Source organism: Chiroxiphia lanceolata, chromosome 1, assembly GCF_009829145.1.
Source record: "Chiroxiphia lanceolata isolate bChiLan1 chromosome 1, bChiLan1.pri, whole genome shotgun sequence".
NCBI classification, from domain to species: domain Eukaryota; kingdom Metazoa; phylum Chordata; class Aves; order Passeriformes; family Pipridae; genus Chiroxiphia; species Chiroxiphia lanceolata.
The window spans coordinates 150952620-150977148 of NC_045637.1; the positions used below are offsets into that span (position 1 = coordinate 150952620).

Below are 24529 nucleotides of genomic sequence, written 5' to 3' on the forward strand. Positions count from 1 at the left end.
AGGCATAGAAAAGGAGTAAAGCAATGAAATTTTGAAAATCAGAGATCTGTATCCCCTAAATACAGTCTTTGTAGGACAGAAAAAAAATATTCATTCAATACATATAGAAGAAGTCTTTGGGGTTTGTGAGTAATTGTCACCAAAGTGGTGACACTGATCCATGACACCCAACAGTGGGTGACACCCAACAATGGGTTTGGAACTCTCTCTTCCTAGAAAGTGGAAATGTCCCACATGCTTTTGGGATGATATTAGTTATTTTATTATGTATTGTGATAGTATTTAAAGTAAAAAAAAAAAAGAACATTGTTTAATACCTGCTCGTATGTAGGGATTTTTATTTGTAAACCTCCTTTTATTTTTACAAGCTTTTGGCAGATCTCATGATCAGGAATCAGAAATATGAACAGTCAATAAACGTTTACCAGAATGTTGTGGGGAAAATCACAGGTATATAACATTAAATAAGATTGAAGGGTTTTTGTTGATTCAGATTTTCACTCCAAGTTTTGAAAAAACTTACTCATGACGGTGTGAAAATTGTTTTCTTAATTCCACCAAAAGAAATTTCCTCTTTAGAGTAAAATCCAGGATTTTATAGGAATTTCTGTAGTGTAACATTAGAGTATGAATAGACTTGACAGTTTTGAAAGAGCTTTCTTCTTCTAGAAGCTGGAGATGCCAGCACATCTGGATCCTTTTTGGTTCTGTGGCTCTGCCATTATTTCTTTTAAAAACCTTACCCTTTTCCTGAGAGATAAACACTATTGCTGTATCTGATTAATTACAGACACAAACCAAAACAAAATAAAGTCTGCATGATTTAAGTCAATATTTAAATTTTTCCAGATTTGAAATCATCTGAGTTTTTGTAAGATAGAGATAAAATGTACTTTATTGCTTTATAATTTTTGTGAAACTATTCAGCCTCGGAAAGATGAGTTGATTTGCTGAGAAACCATATAAACCTTAATAAAACTACATTTTTCTTTGAAGTTATGAATAAACAATAATTTTTGGAATCTGGCTATAACTACTTCGAAGGACTCTACTGCTGGTAAGGCATGCAAAAGAATATTTGTGGATTTGGGATTTTCAGAGCAAAACCTCTGTGCAGTTTGTGTGACTGCTTTAAAGCTCAGTTTGTAACCCAAATTGTTTGTAACTGGGGTCTGTTTACATCTTTACTATTTTCTTTTTGTTTGCTCCAGGGTAGGTCTCTATAGGTGAAGGTGACTGGGATGTGTGTGAAGACACAGCAGAGAGTATCTGTCACAGATCTTTCAGCCTGCACAGGACTGTGAAGCACTGATTGAAAATAACAGTAAAATGTTCATTATTTAGATGTGCAATACTTTTTACTTCTGAGCACTGATGTCTATTTACAAATTCAAAGCCCCTCAGGAACTTGCTGTGCTGAAATGGGAAGGTTTTACTCTTCCCCTGTCTTGCTTCTTGCCACATGGTCTCACCTACCTCTTTGCACAGAGCCTGAAAATCATCCAGTTCTGCACCTGCCTGATTCAGCTTTCCAAACCAACAGAGAAACAACCAGCAAAAAATAGGAATATGTTTTCCCTGGTGTTAGTGAATCAAATCATTTCACCATATGAGAGGAAAAGTTCCAGAGCTCAAGGCAAGTGAAGAATTTGGTGCCAGGAATAGAGTGATAACAAGTCACTTCTTTTTGTGGGAACAAGCTGTTAGAGCAGCTCAGCCGTGTCTGTAACATTACCCTTGGCACAGCTGATCATCACTTCTGAGCTGTGTAAATACCTGTAACTGGAGAGCCCACAAGCCAATGCCCTAATGCTGTGTGCTCCTCTGGCAAATTATCCTTGCCAGCTGGCTGCCAGCCCTCAAAGGGCTGGTTCCTTCCAGAGCATGGTTGTTAAAGGAAATGCTGTTCTTTATCAGTATTGCTCTCTATTTTATTTGCCATCATCACCACAGTGCAGGTGTCTCTTTGTGGATAGTGTTAAACAGCACAGCCAACATCTGGCACGACCCATCGATTCTCTTGCTCACTGCTCAACAAAGGGAGCTTTGTGCATTTAGTAGAGCTCAGGGGTTTGCTACGATTTCAGGGTGGGAGTGGGAGCATCAGTTTGGAGATTTAAGGGAGAAGTTTGGAGAAATGTAGGCATCTGTGTCCCAGAGAGAGATCTGAACTGGCAGCTTTCCAGCAACACATGCCATTGACAGAGTTTTTACATTTATTTAATGCCCAGCAAATGTACTTCATTAAATGCAGAAGCACTCGTTATCTAAGCATGTATTCAGAAACAAGGTATTTAAGCAGTCATGATTCAAAGTAAGGGTTGTGGTACTTGGGGAACAGTAAACAAACTCATTCTCTTCCAAGGCTAACTTCTTCCTTGGCATAGTTTATGTGGTTGGTGCCTGATTTGTCTCTTTTTTAAATGGTTGATTTTACGTTAATCCGTGCATCAGAACTGGCAAACACATGATCTGTTAAAACTGTAAGAACTTTGAAGTTAAAAATGGCATATGAAGGATGGCATATGTATGAGAAAACCTGTACATCCATTGCTATATTATAAAAAGTCAAACATCTATCTGAAGAAATCCATACACTTAGAGTTTATAAGTTTTTAAGATGTACACTTATGCAAATATTTCCAAATTCACTTTTTCTGAAAAGACTCTTTCATGGCACTTTATGTAAGTAAATACGGAAACTTCACTGAGAAGATTGGTCACTCTTTCCAAATAGGCACATGGACAATCTGATCAAGCTCTGAGGTAATTTGGCAAAGTTGGAAAGGACAGTGACTGGGGTCAGAGAGTTATGAACAGTATGATTCAGATTTGTCTAAATCTTCTTGGGCTTTGGCTCTTCATGTGCCACATGACCACAACTTTTCTGACAGACTGTTTATAACTTATGGAAGTGATTTTTCTACTCTGGTGATTTTAGCCACTCCTTCCATTGTTTGGGATAAGACTACATTCCTGAGAAATGCTTTTGTCTCTACCAAATCCAAGACTTCTACTGTAGGGCTGTGTAAAAGGTAGGTTGGCTGCTGTCTTGAAGTTTTCCTGTGCATTTTCATTTAATTGTCAAGTACAGCACCCTTTTGTAGGGTCCTTTTTCAATGCTCAAACCAAGTTCTTACACTTTGAAAAGGATTAATTTGATTCACCACTTCCAGCAAGTTATCCCTTTATTCTCCAGGGAGAGAACAATGTGCCACTGCTGCCTCAACCCCTCTAAAGCTCACAGTGTTCTCCCACCTTCAGTCACTGTGAGCTTTTCAAGAACAGCATGAACCTATTAGAAGTGGGCAGCACTGACAGTACCACTGTGCTTTGTGCTTGAGGACCTTGGCATGGCCTTTAGCACCTAAACAAGCATTTTGAGTCTTTGTTCGAGATGTCAAAGCCATCCTCTCCTTTCTTTCCATTCCCATCTTTCTGCATCAGCACATGTTCAGTGAAAAGCTGTCAGGTCTGTTACTCCAGACCAGTAGGTGTTTAGCATCATACTCTGGAGTTGCACAATTCAGTTTTCCTGTAGTCCTTTTCCTTGAATTTCTCAGGGCAGGAAGGAGATTCTAATCAGGACCTGCCTCCACCGCAGCTGAACATCTTACCTTAAAATATCAAAACCCATCTGAAAATAATTCAGGGCCAAAGTTCTTAATAACTATTTGCTGCTATCAAAAAACAGAGAAAGCTGGGAAATCGCTAAGGATTTGAGGAACTTGAACACAGTATTTCAAAAACTATTAATAAAGTTTGCCATTGGTAATTCTCATTAGGATACTGGCTTAGTATCTTCTGGTCTCAGTCAAGTTAAATTTTATTTGCTTATTAGTCAGAACGATAACCAGTAGAGAGCTCTGTTGCCCAACTGCTTTGCAGCATCCAGACTTTTCAAAAAGGTGATATTGCTCATATTGAGGGTGAAAAGATTAATTGCTTCACTTTACGTCAGCAGCAGGCTCACAGAGGAGACATCTGGACAGAGTTTCAGATGATGAAAAAAAATCATTTTATTAGTAAACCAAATGGGTGGTACCCATTATTTATTCCTGGGTCTAGCTGGCAAGACATATCTCACGTCCATGGGGTTAAACTCTTTCATCTCTAAACCCATTTGTGTGCAACCCAATTGAGTGTTTGAATTGTTTCTGGCCTAAAATATGCACTAAAATGTGACCAAGCATTGTCTGGGACTGTGGTGGCTCACATGGGGCAAAACCACACCAGGAATTGTGTAAACAGTTTCACAATACAAACAGCAGAAAGAAATGCCAAGCCCTAACTTCTGGTGCAGTTTAGTTCTTCTGGTGTAGAAGGAGCTCTGGATCTGAAGACACATGTGGAAAAGTTCCCTTTGAGTCAACTAAACCTCTGGAGTTCTGGCTTTGGCTTGGGCTTGGTGATATCGTGGATGCAAAGCACGGAGTCGGTCAGTGCACCAGCTCTCCTGATCCCTTCACCAGTTGGCACTTCTGTAGAAAGTCCAAGGTTTTATTTGTCACCGGGAAAACAGCTTTGCTACCCTGTTTAATATTCACTGTCAGCTCCTTGCCTGGTTGGAAGGTTCATCCCAGTGATCTGAAAACTCAAAGTTTGTCATGCCTGGGAATATCCCAAAGCCCTCCCTGGAGAAGATCCATCAGCCATGCATAGCAACAGGTGTAGTGTCAGTGCTATAGTATCAGTAGATAAGATACTGCAAGGCTCCCATCTTCTTTACCAGCAAGCACTTAGCACCAAGTTTATCAGCAAGTGATTGACTTGCCAAGAGCTCCAAACATACTAGTGAAAGTGTTAATTTAAAGCTGATAACCATGAAATGGGGAGTGGGGGAAGAAGGGATAGGGTACTGAATCCTAAGTGACATAGCAAGGACCTGAGCAGCAGGTCCAGTGGGTAGAGACCCAGATGAGGCTTCTCAGGGATTTTTTGCCTTCTTATTTAGCATTTCCTCCAACACAGCAGTTTCCAGAGCAGTCTGATCCAAGGTCCTAGCTCCACTCTATCAGAGCTGACCCTGAACACAGGCGGCTGAGCACCCAAGGCTGTGGGGACAGAGTTGCAGCACTTGCTGGTGCACTCACAACCCTCGCCAGGTGGGGTTTGCCAGTAGGGATTCATATGGCCCTAGTCTGGCCAAGGACCTTCTTTTGGTCTGTGGGCTCCTAGTGAGTCCAAGAGCCCTGTCCTTCCTTTCAGCTCTTCTTGTGCTTGTTTCGGGCCAGACTTGCCACCCCAGTCTCCGCTGTCCCTGTTTAACGTGCTGGTGTTGGTTGTCCTTCTGGAGAAGAGCACACCTGCAACTTCTCAGCAAGAGAAATGCTGATCCTCAGTCAAAAATATCTTCTCTGTGCATCCAAGTACACGTGTTCTTCAGCTGCTGCCTTCTCAGGGGCCGTTGTTGGTTTGGGTGGAACACGAGGCTCTGCAAACACAGTGAACTGCAGCTAAACTAGATGGGCATCTCCACCAAACCAGCTGAGAATACTTTAGCCACCACCTCGACATCCACAGGTGGAGGCACTCAGCCTTTTTTCTGCCCTTTATGTTGAGTTTCCTGAAATTGGCTGAAATTGTGTTCTTTGAGATATGTTTTTATGTATATTCCTACATTCATTGCTTTGAGGCCACCAGTCTTTTTCCTTCTTTTCCCTCTTTCCAGAAGTTCCGGTGTTCAGAGAAACAGGTATTTTAGGGCGTGTGCCTTTCTTTTTACATCAGCATGAATTACATGAGAAAGAAGAAAAGAGGGAAAATAAAGGAGGGTGCCTAAAGTTGTTCTCTGTGCATATAAATTTCCCTGAGATATAAATTTTTCAGTCTTGAGTGCATGAATATACACGCAGGAAAAGCAGAAATGTACATGCTGACAACCCATTTAGAAAGAGGTATAGATAATTAATATCTAGCCTTTTTTTTTTTTATCATCTTGTCATTTTAAAAAATAAAGGAAAATGCAGCACTTCTAAAAACCTCCATGCTGGAGAAGGATGGCATTAGCTATAGAACAAATATGCATGTAGTAGCAGTTTAAAGGTGATAAATTTCTGGTCTGGGAAACAGTGTGATTTATGAGATACTTAGAAAGACAAATGTGTAACTGCCCTGTTTACATGTGGGGTAGTTAGAATGTATAGACAAAATTGCATTCTGCTTTGTATTAGTCACTATTTGAGAAATTAGGAAACGTCATAGAGAATCTGATGTCACAGTAATTTAGATAAATAGAACGAAGAGGTGCAACAGGGTGTAAGAGCAGCAGAAAAAAATTATTAAAGGAGTTTTGTCCTTATATTCAAGAGGGCCAAAATCAGCTAAAGACATTACAGAAATACTGTGTAATGGCTACTACAGACAGACATGATGTAGAAAAAGGTCTCAGTATACTTGTAAAAATTACAAAAGAATAGGTAAAATAGTCTTTAGATCTTTTCATGCACATTCCTTCCTGCTACAAATTGCAAATAGAGTCCTGCTTTGCTTTTTTAACTATTTTTTTCTCCACAATGAATGGCATTTTCTTCTTAACTTTAAAGTAAAAGCATTGAAATTAAATTAAGAAGCATATTAAAATACTATATATTAATGTTTTTTTTCTAAAGTTTTTCTACTTTTTTCCATGTTGAGTAAGGATTAAGAGACAGAATGTAGGCTGTTTATCTTGTACTTTTTCCTCTACTTAAGGTCAAAGTGAACTTTTCCAGTAAGCACAGTGGGCAAGATTCTGATGTCATTAATACTAAAATTTTCCATTGATTTCAATGAATTTAGGAGCACCAGTGTTTATAAAATTCCACAGACTAATTTTCTTAAATCATGCACTTTACTTACTTGTAGAAAAATCATACTCATAACTCCTAAGTGTTATGAAAACTTTGGATTTCAGTAAACTGCTTTCTAGCACAATGGTTTCTTAAAACACTGACACAGGAGATTGAGTTAAGGACTGAACATTCTGCAGAATCTGGAGCAAGATCAAGCTACTCTGCTGTTAAAAGTAAATAAATGGGAAATTATTTCTCAAGACTTTTCTTTCAGTTCTGGGTTGTCCTTAAATAATCTGAATTGTTGATGCTTTGCTACTTTCCTAAGATTTTTCAATGTAGTCAAATCAATATTGGGAAATAACAGTGTGCAATTACAACTGGCTGAGCACTCTGGTCTTGATCCAACAACATATTTCATTACAAGCTTTCCCTGCACACATATGTACACAATGATTTTAAGGGAGCTTTATGAATGCTCAAAATTAATCATCAATCACTAAACATATTAAAGCAGGTAACAAGCTTTGCTACTTAAAGGAGCCCTTTGACCTTGTTTTAATGAGCAGTGTTTTGGATAATTAGGAGTCAAATGACCCAAATTCTTCTACTGCACTGAGGAAACGTGTCCACACTGACAGCACTCAGCTGTAACATGTTATTCCTGAAGGTTGTATCATTGTTTGTACTACGGGAGATGGTTTTCTTTTCATATCTTCTATGCTCAGACAAACCAAAAAGCTTACACAGTGGTTTTAGTTATGAGAACTTTTGATTTGTCTACTCCATCTAGTTTGTCAATAATATGTTGCCCTAATATAAAGATTTAATATATAAATTCATCTATATTATGAAATCCTGGAAACCTGTCAGTAGGAGCTCAGGTGCAAGATAAAAAGAGAAAAGTGTAGGTATATGTTAAGTGGTTTTTATGCTATATTGAGTGTTTACTTTAAAAGGCAGCACTGAGGGTTATCTCACAATCTGTTAACAACCTGTTTGGTTTTGTATTACCTTTTTGTAATACAACAGTGCAAGATACAATATGATCACTAACATAAGAAGGGAGATTGATGTTATTCTTGTGGTTTATATTTTCATAGAATCCTATGGTTTGGGTTGGAAGGGACCAGAAAGATCATGTTATTCCAACACCCTGCCATGGGGAGGGACACCTTCCACTAGCCCAGGTTGCTCCAAGTCCCATCCAACCTGACCTTGGACACTTCCAGGATGGGGCAGCCACAGCTTCTCTGAGCAACCTGTACCAGGGCCTCACTACCCTCACAGGGAAGAATTTCTTCCTAAATATCTAATCCAAACCTCCCCTCTGTCAGTTTGAAGCCATTCCCCGTTATCCCATCACTCCATGCCCTCTTCAAAAGTCCCTCTCCAGCTCTCTTGTAGCCCCTTTAGGCTGGAAGGTTCTCTAAGTTGCTATTTTCTTGGAAGGAAAGCATTCAAGTTATTTTGACAATGGTCCAACTCCATGTGATACTTAAAATAGAATGTCAAGGCCAGAATTCAACTCAAACAATTAACAAAAGTGAACTGGATGTTGTCAGATGTTGATGAATGAGAAAAAACTGGGTTGCTAGTTTTTGCTCACCTCCCCATTCACAGATCCTTATGTACTGGTTTATTCTTCAAATAAAACATGCACTGAAGCAGTTCATCCTTTCCCTCCCCAGGTAGTGCAGAAAGGTTTTAAATAAAAGCAGTAAGACCTTTATATGCAGCGGTGTGTGACAAAGACACTGTAAGACCTGTCATCTCCAGCAGGTTTCAGGACCTGGGATTTCTCCTGCCCAGCTGCTGGAGCCCAGTCTGACATGCCCTCAGTGGGATTCTGGGCCCTTGGACCTGCTATATGATCTCCTACTTGCCACCTAGTCATAGAATCATGGAATCATTAAGGTTGAAAAAGGCCTCTAAGATCAAGTCCAACCGCTTGTCCTGCACAGCCCCATGAACACCCCAAATCCTGAAGTTCACCTTTTTCCTTTCTAAACAGCAGCACCATCCAGGTGAGCTCCCTCCAAAACTCAGCCTGTTAGTTCCTCAATGGGCCATCAGTTATGATCTGGAGACTTTTGCCCTTCATCATCACCTTATTTATCCCTTGTCCCTTTGTGTCCTTGCTTTTTGTTTATCCCTTTCCTTTTTATTTCTAATCCCCTTTAAATTAAAACATCCTCGATCTTGTAACTTTAATGAGACAGATGCTCTCACATTCCATGTACCTCCAACAGTCTGTATATCAAACGTTTTTAAAAAGCACTTTCCAAGTAGAGTTTATGAGTGCATTAGAACTTGTTTGCACCTCAGTAGCCCTATAAATTTATCAGGTAGCATTTCTCATAAATGTGTACAGCCCAGTGTATTCCAACTCTAGTGATACTCAGTCCATTGCCCTTTCCATGAAACATCATCCTGTGAAACATCAGTAAATATGGGGTAACTGTGTGTATTTCGTGAGACTGACTTTAAATTTAGTAAACATTTTTATCATTAAAGTGAGTATACTGGCATTGCCTTACACCATTTTTCATTGTCAGTGCTGAAATATGAAGTTTTCACATTTACTGGTTTTATGTTTCCTTCTTTCTAAAAATTTCTGTTGAGTTGGATGTATTTTACATGAGCCTTCAAAGATATGTGTCAGGATATAGAGATAAACAGTGTGGTCTGACAAATTAGCCTTTTCACATCATCATTACCTTTTCCAGCTCAACTGTGCTCCTACTGAAATAAAGGTTTCATCCTGCAGCAGTGAAAAGAAGGAAGGAATTTGTTCCTTTATCCTCATTTATTGGTTATCCTCATTTACTGATGAATAAGACCACAGGAGTATATTTATTAAGAACTGTGTTTTAGATCAAGGTTTTAATGATGGTTTCAGAACAGTACATGTACAGACTTTTTTTACTTTTATAGCAGAAGTATTTCCATTTATGTTGTCCTAACTTATTTCCAGATGATGATAAACTAGGAATATTTATAGGTTAGGAAAGGCATGTAAGAGCAGAGCAGGCATAAAGCTGCACAGTAAACATACACAGTGAAGCCTCTCAGCATCTGGAATTCAGTTTGTGCTTTAGGGCCTCCCTGAAAGATGACTATATCCTCATCTTTGTGCTCAGTACCTCCCAATGGATCTCATCAAGTCCACCCAAATGTCCTTATTTTCTTGTACAGTCATAGAATCTTTCCCCACCATCCATCCTACCGCTCACAACATCCCTTGTGCTTCCCATCATTCTTAAAATAATCTACACACCCAGAAAATGCTGCTGTCATCTAAATATTTAATTCAGATCCTCTGAGAACAAGGACGTAAAGGCTATATATAATTAAACAGTGCCAGATCACTAATTAACTAAACAATGCCAGAGCACCATTTAACTAAACAGTGCTGAATCACCAACTTAGGCATTTTTCCTCTTTTTTTTGTACAGATAACTGTTAGCACACTCTGGCATAATATTGGTTTGCATCAGCCCATGGTTCTTGTAGCAGCTTTTACATATGATTTGGAAAGCCAGTATGGAAGAGACCCCATGCTCCATAGGCAGCATGGATGAGACCTCTCTGGTTTAGAGATAAAAGAATTTTGCCATATGGACACAAACAGGGCCACTTGAGTTTGTGGTGTTGGAGCTGGATGTGATGATCCTTGTGTTGGAGTTGGATGTGGTTATCCTTGTCGGTCCCTTCCAGCTCGGGAGATTCTCTGATTCTCTGAGATGCCTCATTTTGTTTGCTGGTAAAGACTTGGACCACAGAAATTCCTTCTTGCCTACACATGTGAGAAACCCTGAGATGGCTCTGCCTTGAGATTCTCCTTCAAAGAGGAAGAATTCTGGGCTCTGATTCCAGGACTGTTCATGTTCTGAAACTAATTTGATAGTCTCTGGAGGGTTATGGGCTGCTGAGCTTTAGCAGTAGTTGAGATGATGTGTTTTGATTGTCACCTTTAGACTTCAGTATCTCCAACCAAGCTTCACAACTGGAGGTCAATGGTAATGTTGAGATACCAAAAATAATCATAGAATCACAGAATGGTTTGGTTTGAAAGGGAACTTAAAGATGATCAAGTTCCAAACCCCCTGCCGTGGGCAAGGACACCTTCCATTAATCAGCCTTCTCATTGGCATTAACACAAATCTCAGTATTTTTTCATTTCCTCATTTCCTCATTCCCTAAATTAAAATTTTTTCACCCTAGAAAGTGCTTGTATATGGAACAGCTTCCCAGTCCCAATGCTTGCACTCCTCTCTTTCCATTCACATATGTCCTGTAGGTCAAGCACTTCCACAAACCACATATGTAGAACCCAGAGGGAAACTCAGACAATTCCTTAATAGCCCTACACTAAAACAATGCCTGGAATGGAGGAATTCAGAAAACAGCTGTAATTCTTCATCCTCAGTGTAATTTATTTCTCCTTTGGGCATTTGTACTCAGCCCCACATCAAAGTTGCACAAGGAGTATGATACTGTGTTCATGGCTGCAGAGGACAGTGTCCAAAAAGAGAATAAACAACTACATTCTAAAACAATATTTTATGTATAGAACTCATAAAGTCTTTGGAAAAATAAATTGATGATAAAAAAATGAGTGAGTTGGCCCAGTCTAACTTTTAGGGATGATGAATGTAGTAAAAGTGAGGGAAGAGACTCCTTGGGTAGGAGGCCACTTTCTGACCTCCTTAGCCAAAACTAACTGGAAGCTAAAAATGATCTAATGATGTAAAGGGGAAAATGTGTTCGATGACTTAAGTCTCAGTGCTGAAATATCACACTTTACTTTTTATGGCTTCCAGTAAAATAGAAAGGATTTGTTCAAGAGGAATGATAGGGAAAAGGTCCCGATCCTACGGTGTCTTTTCCATCAGGAGTGGATTCCATCAGTGGATTCCATCACCCACCCGGGGTGGGTGACCCATGATGTCTTTTCCAGCAAAGGGTCACACAGACGATGAAGGAACTGAAACACTGCTCCCACAAGGAAAGACCAAGAGATCTAGAAATGATCAGCCTGGAAAAGGGAAGGATCTCATCAAAGTGCATAAATACCCAAAGGGAGGGTGCAAAGAGGATGGATCCGGGTTCATTCCAGAGGGAGGAAGGAGCAGAAAAGGATCCTAAAAAAGGCTCAGCGTGTCCAGCCAAGGTCAGTTTAACATGTCCAGCCTAGGCTGGACACCCTCATTTTTCCCTGTTGGTTATTGCTCTGTTTCTCTAGTTGGCAAAGATCAATTCATGTTATATGGAGCAGCACACAGCTGGACTGACAAACACATTTCTTACAACATGTGCATCCACAATTGCTAGTTTGGAGTGTTGGCCTTTTGAGCCTGGGTTTGTCCTGCCTTGTTCTTGAAGTGGTCTGAGAGCACCCAAAATTTCTCTCTTTTTTTTTCCTTTTTTTTTCCCCCTGCTTCATGGTCCTGTGGGAATTGTGCGGTGTGGAGCTGTTTGTGTAACCTTGGGCTCTACCTTGAGCAGTTTGGGGTTTTCCACATATAAAACACTTTTGATCAGCTTAGTGAGTCATGACTATAGATAAGTTGTATTGATAGAAAATTTAGACACAGCTTCTTACCAGATATTTTAGTATAAAAATATATTTTCTTGGAAAAAATGTGACCACTTCTTTAAAGATGCTTCTGTTTCTTGTTCTTCTGAGTTACCTGGGTAAGATGCAATTTATTTGAGCTGGGAAGGGTGAACCTCTCAACCTCTAAGTGATGCAGATTAGGGCATTTAATTTTTTTTTCTCTGCAGTTACTGTGCTAGGGTAAACCTTGATGTGGCAGGGTTTTCCTCTGTTGCAGGAGCATTATCTCCATGAGAAAGGTCTGGAAGTGCTCTGAGGGAGGGGAAACCTACACCCTAAAAGAAAGAGGATTTAGGTTGGTGCAGCAGGGTGGGGTTGGAATAGGGGGAATGAGTCACTTTATATGATAGCTTTGTATCTTAAGGCCTGGTTTTGGTAGTTTTCAACCATGGAGGCCTTAAAGAAGCCTCCAGGATGGAGAGTGATCACAGTGTCACCACGTGCAAGTCTCAGTCACTCCATCTTTCAAACCTGGCTGGCTTGGACTGATGCTCTTTAGGAGTCCACATGACAAACTGCTCTCCTTTTTTTTTGTGTGTTAGGGGCAATCTCTGGAAGTCCCCTGAGGGACACTCTTCAGCAGGATGTGCTGACAGGGCGAGTAATCAGAAGCCACGAAGCCCAACCAAACAGCTGGAAGTGGCAGGTAATACTGGTGTGTCTTATACTTGAAAAAAGCCTTATATTTGAAAAAAAACAAACACATCAGTGAGAAAAGGACAGCTTCTGCTGTCCAAAGCCACACACACTGTTTCTACAGAGAAATGGCATGGCTTGGGTGTAAAATATGTTGCTGTTTCCTCCAGGTATCACTTCAGATTGTCTACCCTAACGACCCTACTATGCTCACATTTGTTGTGGAACCCTTAGCAGCAGCAGGTGGGTCATGACTGCAGCCCATTGCCTCAGCGTGTGAGTTGGATAAAAAATGTTACAACTCCTGTTGTGCTTCTCATTCTTGCTGCAGATGGGAGCCAGACCCTTCTCATCCTCTGAGCTCCCCACTGGTGCCATGCCTTGCACAGCTGGACGTCTCGTTGCTCACTTAATCAAGGGAACTGGAAAACTCTGTTTGCTTTAGCCTTGATTTTACATAGTAATTGCTGACTTCCTGGGAGCAGAAATCAAGCTGATTGCTGATTTGCATAAGAGGAGGTGTATTTGCATGAGTGTGAGCATTTCACATGGGTTTGCATCCCAAGAAACCTGCACAGAGGTGGAAAGATGGAACAAAAGGCATGTTTGCTGGGACCTGAGCTGTGCTGTACAACATGTTCTGCAGCAGGTCTGACATGCACCTCCTCATCAATACAGTAGGACACCAACAAGCTGTAACACCAATAAAGTGCAACAAGCTGTCCTTCACACTGTTTCAAAAAGATGCAGAAATGCAGAATGAACCTTCTTGTTCAAAGCCAAGCTCAGCACTGTGTCAGCTGATGCTGCACCTTCACTTGCTTCGCCAGCAAACTGCAGGCAGCTTGTTCCTAATTCCACTTAGAATCATAGAGTCGTAGTTTAGGTTGGAAAAGTCATCTAAAATCATTGAGTCCAGTTGTTAAACCAGCACTGCCAAGCACACCACTAAACCAGGTTCTCAAGTGCCACATCTACACGTCCTTTAAATCCCTCCAGGGGCTATGAGTCCACCACTTCCCTGGACAGCCTGTTCCAATGCCTGACAACCTGTTCACTGAAGAAATTTTTCCCAATATCCAGCCTAATCCTCCCCTAGTGCAACTTGAGGCCATTTCCTCTCATTCTGTCAGTAGTTACCTGGAACAAAGACCAATTCCCATCTTGCTAGAACCTCCTTTCAGGTAGCTGTAGAGAGCATTAATGTTTCCAGGCTAAACACTCCCAGCTCCCTCAGCTGCTCCTCCTCAAACTTGTGCTCCAGACCCTTCACCAGCTTTGTTGCCCTTCTCCAGACTTGCTCACAACAAATTTAGCTACAGTCCATTGAAAATCCTTTGATGGAGGGTGCTTTGGAAATTATTGCACCGGTGGAAGTATTTACACTGCAAAGCACTTGGTGGGGAGTAGTTTTTACATTAATTATTCTGTGATTGGTTTTCAGGCCCCCAGGAGCATCCTACCGTGTGGCTCTGGGTGAGCACAACCTCCTGGAGGACGATGGCACCGAGTACTACGTTGATGTGGATGCAATCTTCATTCATGATGGCTGGAATCCCAATGACATTGCCAATGGGTAATTATTTTGAGTAACATCAGGTGGTTGAATGATATTTAGCATCCTGTCCCACTAGCGTTGATGTGTGTATTCAATCCAATTCCCAGTGAGGCTGGATTTGTGGGAAGCACTGAAAGATGGTGCAAGGGAGATTTCCCAAGCAGCTTCCTCTCTTGGAGCTGTTCCATGGTGTCTGTGTGGATGACCTCAGTCCTGCTTTGCCCAAGATAGGGAAAAGATGGGCCTCTTTTCCCCATCTTGGAAAAAAACAGATGGATCTTGGATGCACAGTGGATTCAGGGGCTTGCCAGCAGTCACAGCACTGTGTGCATCTGATGAAAGGAAACCACCAAGGGAATGCTGAAGGACTGTCTTAAATCACCCCTCAGAGACATGCCCATCCACCCAAGATGCACCAAAATTCACTCAGAGGTTGGAGAGCTCCAAAGCCGTAGGAGGTTTTTGAGGGATATTAGCCCTTTATCAGTCTGTACTATGGCCTCTTCTCTCTTAATTGCTCCTATTTTCCTGTCACCTGCGATACCTATAAGGAATAATTAATGGTGTTTGCAAGGTGCATCATGCCAGGATGTCTGGTTTACGGCTGATTCAGGGTTTTCAGTAAGGAATCTTTCCCCTACGTCCTGTTTCAGCTACGACATTGCCCTGCTGCGCCTCAAGTCTCCTGCCAATCCCAACGGGTTCGTCGAGCTGGGAGTGCTTCCACGTAGAGGAGACATTTTGCCCAATAACTACCCCTGCTATGTCACCGGCTGGGGGGTGGTTAGCGGTAAGTAAGGGGGAAGTAGGAGTGTTGAGGGTCCCTCCTGATTCCAGAGGGACGACTGTCAAGGTAAAGCTTCCTTCCTCAACCCCTGGAGCTCCTGGACCATTGTCTCCCCCTTTCCCTGCTAGCGGGGGGCAGCAGTGTGGACAGGCTGCAGGAGGTGATGCTGCCGGTGGTCGACCACAAGATCTTCTCCCAGGATGACTGGTGGGGATCCCTGGCAAAGGACACCATGCTCTGTGCTGGTGGAGATGGCGTGAAGGCTGGATGCAGTATAAGAGCTGTTGTTATCAAAGCATTTTTAAGCTCCTCTCTGTTTTTTTTCCTATCTCTCTGACCTTGCTGTTCCTTCCCTTGGGACCTGTTTTTGCTATTTCTCCACCTGGAATAGCTCTCCTGCAAATCCTGGCCCCTTCGCTGATTTCTGCTGAATACCTCTCAAACCAGACCTGCTCCACATTCCTCCATCTCCCCACAACAGAGAGAAAACCTCCAAGTCCTCAGGGTGTGCCTCTTCCCTCTGATTTTGGAGGGGAGCTTTGCCCTGTCTTCCAGCAGAGGGTCCCACACACCAGATCCTAGGGACTAGGTTGAAACTTTGGCAGTTGCCTCTGCCCTCACCCAAAGGGTGAAGCTGTGGGGAAGTCAGTCCATTCCTCCAACACTGCTGTCACATTGTACCCCGGGCCAGGCAGTGCTTCCCTCTGCTTGTTCATCCTTCCCTCCCCTTCTGCTCCCTTTGCATGGACAGCTGAATTTGCTGGAAGTTTTGGCCATGTCCAACTGCACTACCTGGCCCAGGTTGGGTGGGAAAGGAAGATGCTGTGAGGTTGTCATTATCCCAGAGGTTCCAGGTGACCCCAACATCAAGGCAAGGAGGTTTGGCATGTGAAGGCAGGGAATACCTGTGACCTCTGCCTGTATTCCCTTTGCTGCAGAGGTGGCTTCTGGTAAGACCCACCATGCAGAGCCCTTAAAAAATTGTGGACAAATACATAACATATTTGATTATGTAAAGATATGAATATAATAGAGACACATATAGAAATAAAACAGGTTAAACAGTTATACATATTTCAATTACATTATATAAGGTAATTATAGGTCTGTAGATATTTAGTGTATTTTTTTTGGTGAGGTTTAATTATGGCAGAACCCTGTTAAAAACCAGATCCTGAGCCAAGCAAAAGCCTTTATCTTCTCATATATTTTAATCCGAGTTCCTTTCTTTTTCACTACTTTAACTTCCTGGGACTCTTTGAATATACATATTTGTGAGAAACAAGGGGAACAGCATTTCCCTTCTCCCTGGTCCCTTACAACTGGAGGGTACACTGATTTTTTAACAGAGATGCTGGGCAAGTGGACCTTGCAGGAAAAGATTGTGTTTTATGCTCTGTGCCCTGGACCATTTGCTTACAGTCATTAAATTTGCAATGGTGGTAAGTTAGGATTTTAGCCCATCCTGGGGGTGTATGTGTATATGTATGTGTGTGTATGTGCATGAGGACTGAGATAACACATAGAGGGGCTGATTTTTGCAGCAGTTCAGAAGGTGCTGGGCAGTCTCTGCTATCACACTGCTGGGGACCAGTCAGCCCTTGGAAAAGAAAGCAGCACAAATTTTTATTTTCATGTTTATTTTCATGTTTATTTCCATGCTCCTTAATCCTATCCAGTCTTCCAACTGCTCAGATAATTTAGCTCAATATGTTCCTTTCCTTCCTTTGATCCAGGGGGATTCTGGGGGCCCTCTCAACTGCTACAAAGATGATCACTGGGATTGTCAATTTTGGGTTAGTGCCCTACTGTAATACCTATCAGAAACCAACAGTCTTCACTCGAGTGTCAGCCTACGTGGACTGGATCTACAGTGTAAGTTGCTTAATGCCTGTGAGGTAACCTGGTGCATCTCCCCTAAAAGCAAGGGGTTGCCAGGGGAATTGGAGTCTTTCATTTATTAGACCATTAGGGGTCAAACTGGGAAATCTGGAGAGGTCCAAAATCAGGATATTTGATGTCACTTCTGGTGTAATCAAACAACAGTAAGGAAGGAGCTGCTGCCTTGGAGCTGCAATGCTCTGCTGAGGACCGCGGACAAAATTCAAGCCAGGCAGGAACTGGGCTCCGAGTCCAAAAAATTATCATCATCATTCACCCAGACGAAACCTTGTTGGAGGAAACCATGGAAGGAATCAGCTGAATGGGAAATATAGCAACCATAAAGTATGTCTGCAAGTGCAAGTCCTGCAGTGCTGCGCTACCCACCCTCAGCATCACATTTGGGAATGAACAACTAGCCCTTTGCTCCCAGAAATAATGATTGGCACAAGGAGCAGCCTCTTCCCAGGCACAGGGGATGGTTATGTGGAAAGGCAGATGCAAACTATGAGTCCTTCTGAAAAGAAAGTTGAGGAGAGGTATTTTAAATCAGTGTGAGGAAGGGGGAGGTTACTGTGGTCCATAAACCATTTTGGGTGGGAACAGATTTTTAGAGCAATCTCCTGGTCCAGCTGGGAACAAACCCTTCTTCAGAGCATCACCTGGGATAGAGACATGCCTTACTCTGGCTCTCTACTGAATTACTCTCTTTTGTGTTTTCCAGACTATGGAGAATAACGGGTATTCTAGAGAAGGATCAACTGGTGTATGAATATAAGAGATTAGAATGAAGAATCTCTGCTCGTTAACCCTCCTCTCATCCCTTCTGTGCTCTCTGGGCTACTAACAGCAAGGTTTGGCTAATAGGGTAATAAAGTCTCAGTGACTGCAACCAGTGACCCATTGCTGTGTTTGCTCAGCCACAGGCACAGCTCAGACCAGGCCAGCAGAGAAGGAGACTCCAGTGAATGCTCCAGTGATTGTGTCCTTAACTTGGGACTCGTTGCAGCAAGCACAGCTCCTCAGAGCTGTCATTTTGACACAAAACCCACCCTGAAGATGATCAGGATGGGTTTTTCTCATTGAGGGTTTCCTTAGGGATATCCCCACCATCAGAGAAGGTGGTCAGCTCGGTGCTTCCGGGTCAGTGGGAGCAGAGCAGTGTGTGACACTGCCGGGCACAAGTATAAATATTCCTATTCTGTTCTATTCTCAGAGCAGCCAAGCAGTTTTGCTTGCAGAACTGGGTTATCTTCATATTCCTAAACAAACAGCCTCAATACAGCGCTGCTCATACAAAAACCATCTGCCTCTAGTGGCAAACTCAACCCACAGAAAGAACAATCCATCTAATTTATTCTTAAATCCACTCTGTACAGGATGACAATTTTTTAAATTAATTTTATAAGACTAAGAGTCCAGAAAAGGGCATTTCTGAAGCGTGCTTTTCTAGAGAGGAAGCAATAAATTCACTGTTAAACAATCCCTTGTGCTGTTAGGTGTGCAGGGGCCTCAGCCAGATGGGCAAGCCTGTGTGCAGTGCATAATATTTCCAAATAAAATCCATCTCCCTATTAGACACACAGCAGGGTTGGTAAGGAGAGGGAAGGAGGAGGAGAGAGAGATGTATGTGCACAATAAAGCAGGATTTGTCTTTTCATGAGCTACAAAACCATCCCTGGACGTGTTCAAGGCCAGGTTTGATTTGAGCTTGGCCTAGTGGAAGGTGGCCCTGCCCATAGTTCCAGTTGGAACTGGATGATCTTTAAGGTCTTTTTGAACCCAAATCATTTTATGATTCTGTGAACTGCAAATCACCTTCTTGGAAAACACAGGGAATCCCACAACCTTCCCTTTCCCCCTTTTGCTGCGTACGAGATGCACATTTATGGATGAAGGGTCTTGATTTAGCTCTTCTATCATTCTAAACCACCTGTGACCCCTCTCTCCCAAGCCCTGCACGCACTTCGGGCATAGCAGGATTTTAGCAAAATCCTCGCTTTGTGGAATGCACATTTCTCCTCTCCAAAAGCCACTAGAGGGCATTGGCCAACCGAAGGAATATCCAACACGGTTACCATCGACAGCTAAAGAAGTTTTGCAGGCCAGGAACGGTGACAGGGCCTGTCTCAGCCTTGCACTCTGTCCTCTGTGTTTGCTTGCAGACCCACAGATAAGCAATGACGCACAGGAGCTGCTTTTCGCCTCCGTTATCCAGAGCTCTGATCTGCAAACAGATAAATCTTCCTTGTTACAGCAAATGAAAATGAAACCAGCAGTACTTTCTTTAAGGCTTGTGGAGGAGCAGAGCCCTGGCTGTGTTTTTGGCACTCGGTTTTATTGGGCTGCACTTGGCAGTGTCTCCTGGGCACTCAGTACTTTGGCAGTTCTCCTCTTCTGACAGGTTAAAAAAAACCCCTAAATCTCAGCTTTTCTATTCTTTAATATTACTGAATGGTTCTTGCTCCTTGTAAGACAGCACGTGTGATTTCTGCTGCTAGACTATAAATCACAGAAACACAGAATGGTTTGGGTTGGAAGGGATCTTAAGGATCATTTAGTTCCAAACCCCCACCGTGGGCAGGACACTTCTGAAAGAGCCCGGAGCTGTTGGGCTCAGTAATGTCCCTTCTAAGAACAACTGCAGAGCCACGTGTCAGGAGCACACTGGCACCTGAAGTCTTGCCTGACTGTATTCAAGTTTTGCCTCTGAGCTTCAGAAGGAATTAAAAAACACAGATCACAGGCTTTGGGAAATAAGATCTTTTTAAAGGGAACACCTCAAACCACTTCCAAGAATTACTCAGGTGCTGAGAAGTGAAGTCTTAGAGTGCCTGTTGGTTTTACAGAGTACCTGATACCTGCACTGGGCGTCTAAGCCCTTTGTACTTGGTGCATGGGCCATGGGGGAATTTTGGGGATGTCACATGAGACCACAATTTCTAATCGGCCTGTATTCCTGGCCAGGACTGGGCAGAGCTGGGAACCACTGGGGATATTGCTGCTACCAGGACCACATTAGGAATTTAGTGAGTGTGCACTAACGCTAAACACCAGAGTCATCCCCCGTCTGTCCCCTGATGTGACAGCAGTGACAGGCTGCCCCTGCTCCTGCCCACAGCCCTGGTCTCCACAGGGCAGCCGTGGCCATCGGGTGCTTGAAACCTCTTGTCACAAGCTGCTCTGAAAGCCAGGCTGGACATTGCTCCTTTAAATTCTTCCTCCACATAAGCAAGACCTGGACCTGTTCCTACAACATCCAGGAGGAAAAACCTCAGGCTGCACCCACAGGAGCAGGAGAATCAGGTGCTGGAGATGTACAGCCCTAATTCAGGGTCATTATCACATCCCGGGTGCCAAGAACAGCGTTTCTTTCTGTGTTTTGATGACAGGAACAGCTTGTGCTGCTCAGCTGTGATTTATGGCACAGGATAAGAGGGAGGCGGGAGCCTGGCAGCACACGGGCAGGGCACGTGTGCTTCTCCTGTGCCCTCATTTGCCTCTCACTATCCAAGTGCCTGGATAGAGCTGCTTGTTCCCTGGCTTTGCTGGGCAAAGCTGTGATCTCGGGAAGCCTGTGGAAAATGTGGGGCTTCACACAGGGTTTACTGTGTGGAGATGGCAGGTGTAACAGCAATATAATATCCAGTGGGAAAACACGGCTGGGCATGGTGCTGTAATGCTCATGTAGAATGTCCACGTCCTTTTCTCCAAAACTGGGAGGTGAGGGTGCAACTAAACCAGGGAACAAACCAGATTTTGGAAAACTGGGGCTCCCCACATCTTTGTGGAGAGCAGAAAAAGGAGACAACTGTGGCAACAGAATTATCTGCTGGTCCCACCACGTGTAGGGTGTTCAGTGAGGTGTAGGACCAGCCACAACACATTGAGCTGTCTGGGGAGGTAAGGCTGTAGAAGCTGTGAAACACAGCATGAGGGTGCAGGTATCAACTTAGTGCCATTAGGGATGTCTGAGGACAAGCTATCCCATCCCTTCCTGCTGCATCAAAGGGGCACAGAATTGCTGAGGTCCCTTGTCACCTCACCAGCCCCATGGGGACGTCTTCATGCCCTTGAGCACCTCAGCTGGCCCAAAACACAACAGAGCTGAGGAGCTTTAAAATCACACAGAGATAAACTCAGCAACAGGGCCCTCAGCCACACCACAGCTGCATAGGGTTTTTCTGGTTATAGATATCTCCTCATCCAAATCCTACCCTGGGGAATCAGGGATGTTCCCTGTTCTTTATCAGAATAACGTCCAAAATTTCTATAGTTGAAATTGTACCACTCCTTCACCAATCATTGCCTTGCTCACTTTCAGGCAAAAGTGATGAATATTGGGAATGTGGCTACAAGAGGCTCCCTTGTATCCTGACAGCTTTTCAGCCTTAATTACCAGAGAGCACTTTGGGATGCTTTGACTATGAAAAGCACTTAAGGACCATTAAGTTCTCATCTCTATTTACTCCAAAGTAGCAGCCAAGTGTTTATTTCCAGAGAAGTGTAATAGATAATAGTTTCCCGTCCAGTGTATCTCAGGGGAGCAGGTTTATTTTAGAGGGAGATCCTTCTGTAGTATTCATCCTCATAGCAGGGTTCTCCTGTAATGTTTTACCCTGGTGTGTAGCTCATGTGGTCCCCAAGAAATCAGGTTCCCAGGCAATCTCAAGTCTTTCAGCCTCCTCAGCTGGGCTGACCTGAAAGCCCCCAAAGCCTCTGCTTGTAACAAAATATTTCAGCTCCACTGGTTGCAGATATTCCCACTTTGGTAAGTTTTGTGCACAAATTGATGTAATGCCCAGCACTGGCATTTTGATCCCTCACTCAGCTTCCCTGGTCAAAATGTAGGTGCATCCATGGGGTTTTTTTGAGCACTTGCCTTATGGAGACATTTTCATCCAGCTGAGGATGTGTGTGTCAGGCCAGATGTGGAAACACAGCCAAGCCCCAGGACATCTCCACCTCTCCTCCAAACCCAAGTGTGTCTTTTAAGCCTTATTTCATTTATTTTAGTGTGATGCCTTAGTGAGATACATGGTGCTTCTGGTCCCACAGAGGAGGACAAGCATTGCCCAAGAGCACTTTGGCCAGCTGAGAGACTGGGAGAAGGAGGCAGCTGCCCAGCAGATGGCAATACTGCCATTCACTCAGCAGCAGGCTTGGAGGGATAAAACAAGCTGATGGAAATGTGTGGATTAAGCAGCACTGAAAACTCCTAGTGGTCATAGCTGTGAAGGAGTAATAGAATCACAAAATGGTTTGTGTTGGAAGGGACCAGAAAGATCATGTAGTTCCAGTGCCCCCGCCATGGAGAGGGATTCCTTCGACTAGACCAGGTTGCTCCAAGCCCCATCCCACCTGGCCTTCAACACTTCCAGGGATGGGGAATCCACAGTTTCTCTGAGTAGTGTCTCACATCCCTTACAGGGAAGAATTTCTTCCCGATATCTAATCCAACCCTGCCTTCTTTCACTTTAGAGCCATTCCCCCTTTTCACTTTAAAGCCATTTCCCCTTGTCTCATCACTATGTGCTCTTGTCCAAAGTCGCTCTCCAGCTCTGTTTGAAGCTACTTTAGGCATTGGAAGGGTCTCTGAGATCTCCCTAGATCCTTCTCTTCTCCAGGCTGAACAGCCCCAACTCTCCCAGCCTGTCTCCAGAGCAAAGGTTCTCCTGCCCTTGGAGCATCTTTGTGTCCTCCTCTGGACTCGCTCCAGTATGTCCACGTCCTGGAAGCATCAGAGTTTATCACAGTCTCTGTGCCAAGAGGAGTTCACATTTCCTTTGAAGCTGGAGCCTTGAGAAGCCCTGTATGAGTTTCCCGGCTGGCTGGAGATGGTCTCTCTGCAAGGCCCTCTGGCGTTCAAACCGTGGCCTCTCTGCTTTTAAGGGGCTGCATCTCAGAAGGAGTAAAACCAGGTGCAACCCACAGTTTTCTCCCTAGCCATGGAAGGGCTGAGACCAGCTGACTGCACTCACCGCGAAAAACGTGCCTGGTGGTACCGAGCTGGGACTCCCGCCCCGTTTGGCAGCGGGCGGGGCTGCTCCTCCCCATCCCTGGAAATCGATGATTTACTGACCCCAAGTAAACCCATCCCTGCACCCCCCACCCTGCTTAGGGCTTCGCCACCCTCTTTATTTTCATTTGTATTCTTTTTTTTCCTCCACGCAGTCACCCCGTCTCCACCGTGCTTGCAGCGCCCACAGGCACAGCATTACTCATCCCCCGCTCTCGTTTCGTTTTTCGGTGCCTGCACGCGTTGAACCGCGTGTGCAGCCACCAGACCAGAAAGCATTCCTCTCCGGGTGGCGGAACAGCCTCCGGAAAAGGGATGAGTCATTTGGCGACCAGGGGCCGGCGGGGACGGGGACAGGCTGTGACGCCAGGCTCGGCGACTCCAAACCTGGCGCCGGGCGGGAATAAGAGTCCCGAGGACTTTTCTCGTCAGGAACAGCTATAAAATGACGGATAGGATGGACTTTATCTCCGTCAGGGGAAAAAAAAAATACAAACAACAGAACAACCCGGGAGCTGCAGGGCAAGGTCGGCAGGGGTGTTGGCTCCGCAGCAGCGAGGGCATTTCCCCAGGGCCAGATCCTGCATGCGGTGGGATTGTGCCTGTCTTGGAGGCAGGAGCTTTGGGAAAAAAAAAAACCTTTCTCATCTGTCTGGTTGATAGAAAGAAAAGGCAGGTTTGCACCTCGTGGCTGAGCAGTGTGACACTGCAGGGAGTAAGGTTGTCCCAGGCCTTTGGCAAAGGCAATAAAAACATCCCAGGTGATGCCTCTGCATCCCTGACCTCTGTCACTGTAATAGGCACTTTCTCTGCCCATGCACATACATTTCTCATGGAATTCAGCAGAAGCTTGCCAGAGCTGAGGTTTTAACTCAGACCTAGAGACTGGCTTGGCTTTTCCATGAAAAGAGCATTGCAGAATCGGCAATTATTGGAATGTTCCTGCAGCCCACTTGAATCTTAGTCTGTCACTGGTACGTGATGGGAAAAAAAAGCAAGGTCCTGCACCTGGATCAGGGCAATCCCAAGCACAAATACAGGTTTGGTGGAGAATGGGTCGAGAGCAGTCCTGGGGAGAAGGACTTGGGGATGCTGGTGGATGAGAGGCTGGACATGACCTGGCAGTGTGCACTTACAGCCCCAGAAAGCCAACTATGTCCTGGGCTGCATCAAAAGAAACGTGCTGAAAGGACCTACAAGAGAGCTGGAGAAGGACTTTGGACAAGTGCATGGAGTGATAGGACAAGGAAGG

At 43.9% G+C, this 24529-nt stretch overlaps 1 protein-coding gene across 1 annotated transcript in view; it reads left to right on the forward strand.

Annotated features, from left to right (window-relative positions):
* LOC116788332 (elastase-1-like) overlaps positions 1 to 23721 on the forward strand; it is a 32336-nt gene extending 8615 nt beyond the window's left edge. The window contains 7 exon segments of the mRNA XM_032691132.1: positions 14477 to 14608; positions 15244 to 15380; positions 15506 to 15660; positions 17114 to 17184; positions 17186 to 17252; positions 17983 to 17999; positions 23433 to 23721. Of these exon segments, the coding sequence (XP_032547023.1) occupies positions 14477 to 14608; positions 15244 to 15380; positions 15506 to 15660; positions 17114 to 17184; positions 17186 to 17252; positions 17983 to 17999; positions 23433 to 23721 (868 nt within the window).
* The last annotated feature ends 808 nt before the right edge of the window (positions 23722 to 24529 follow it).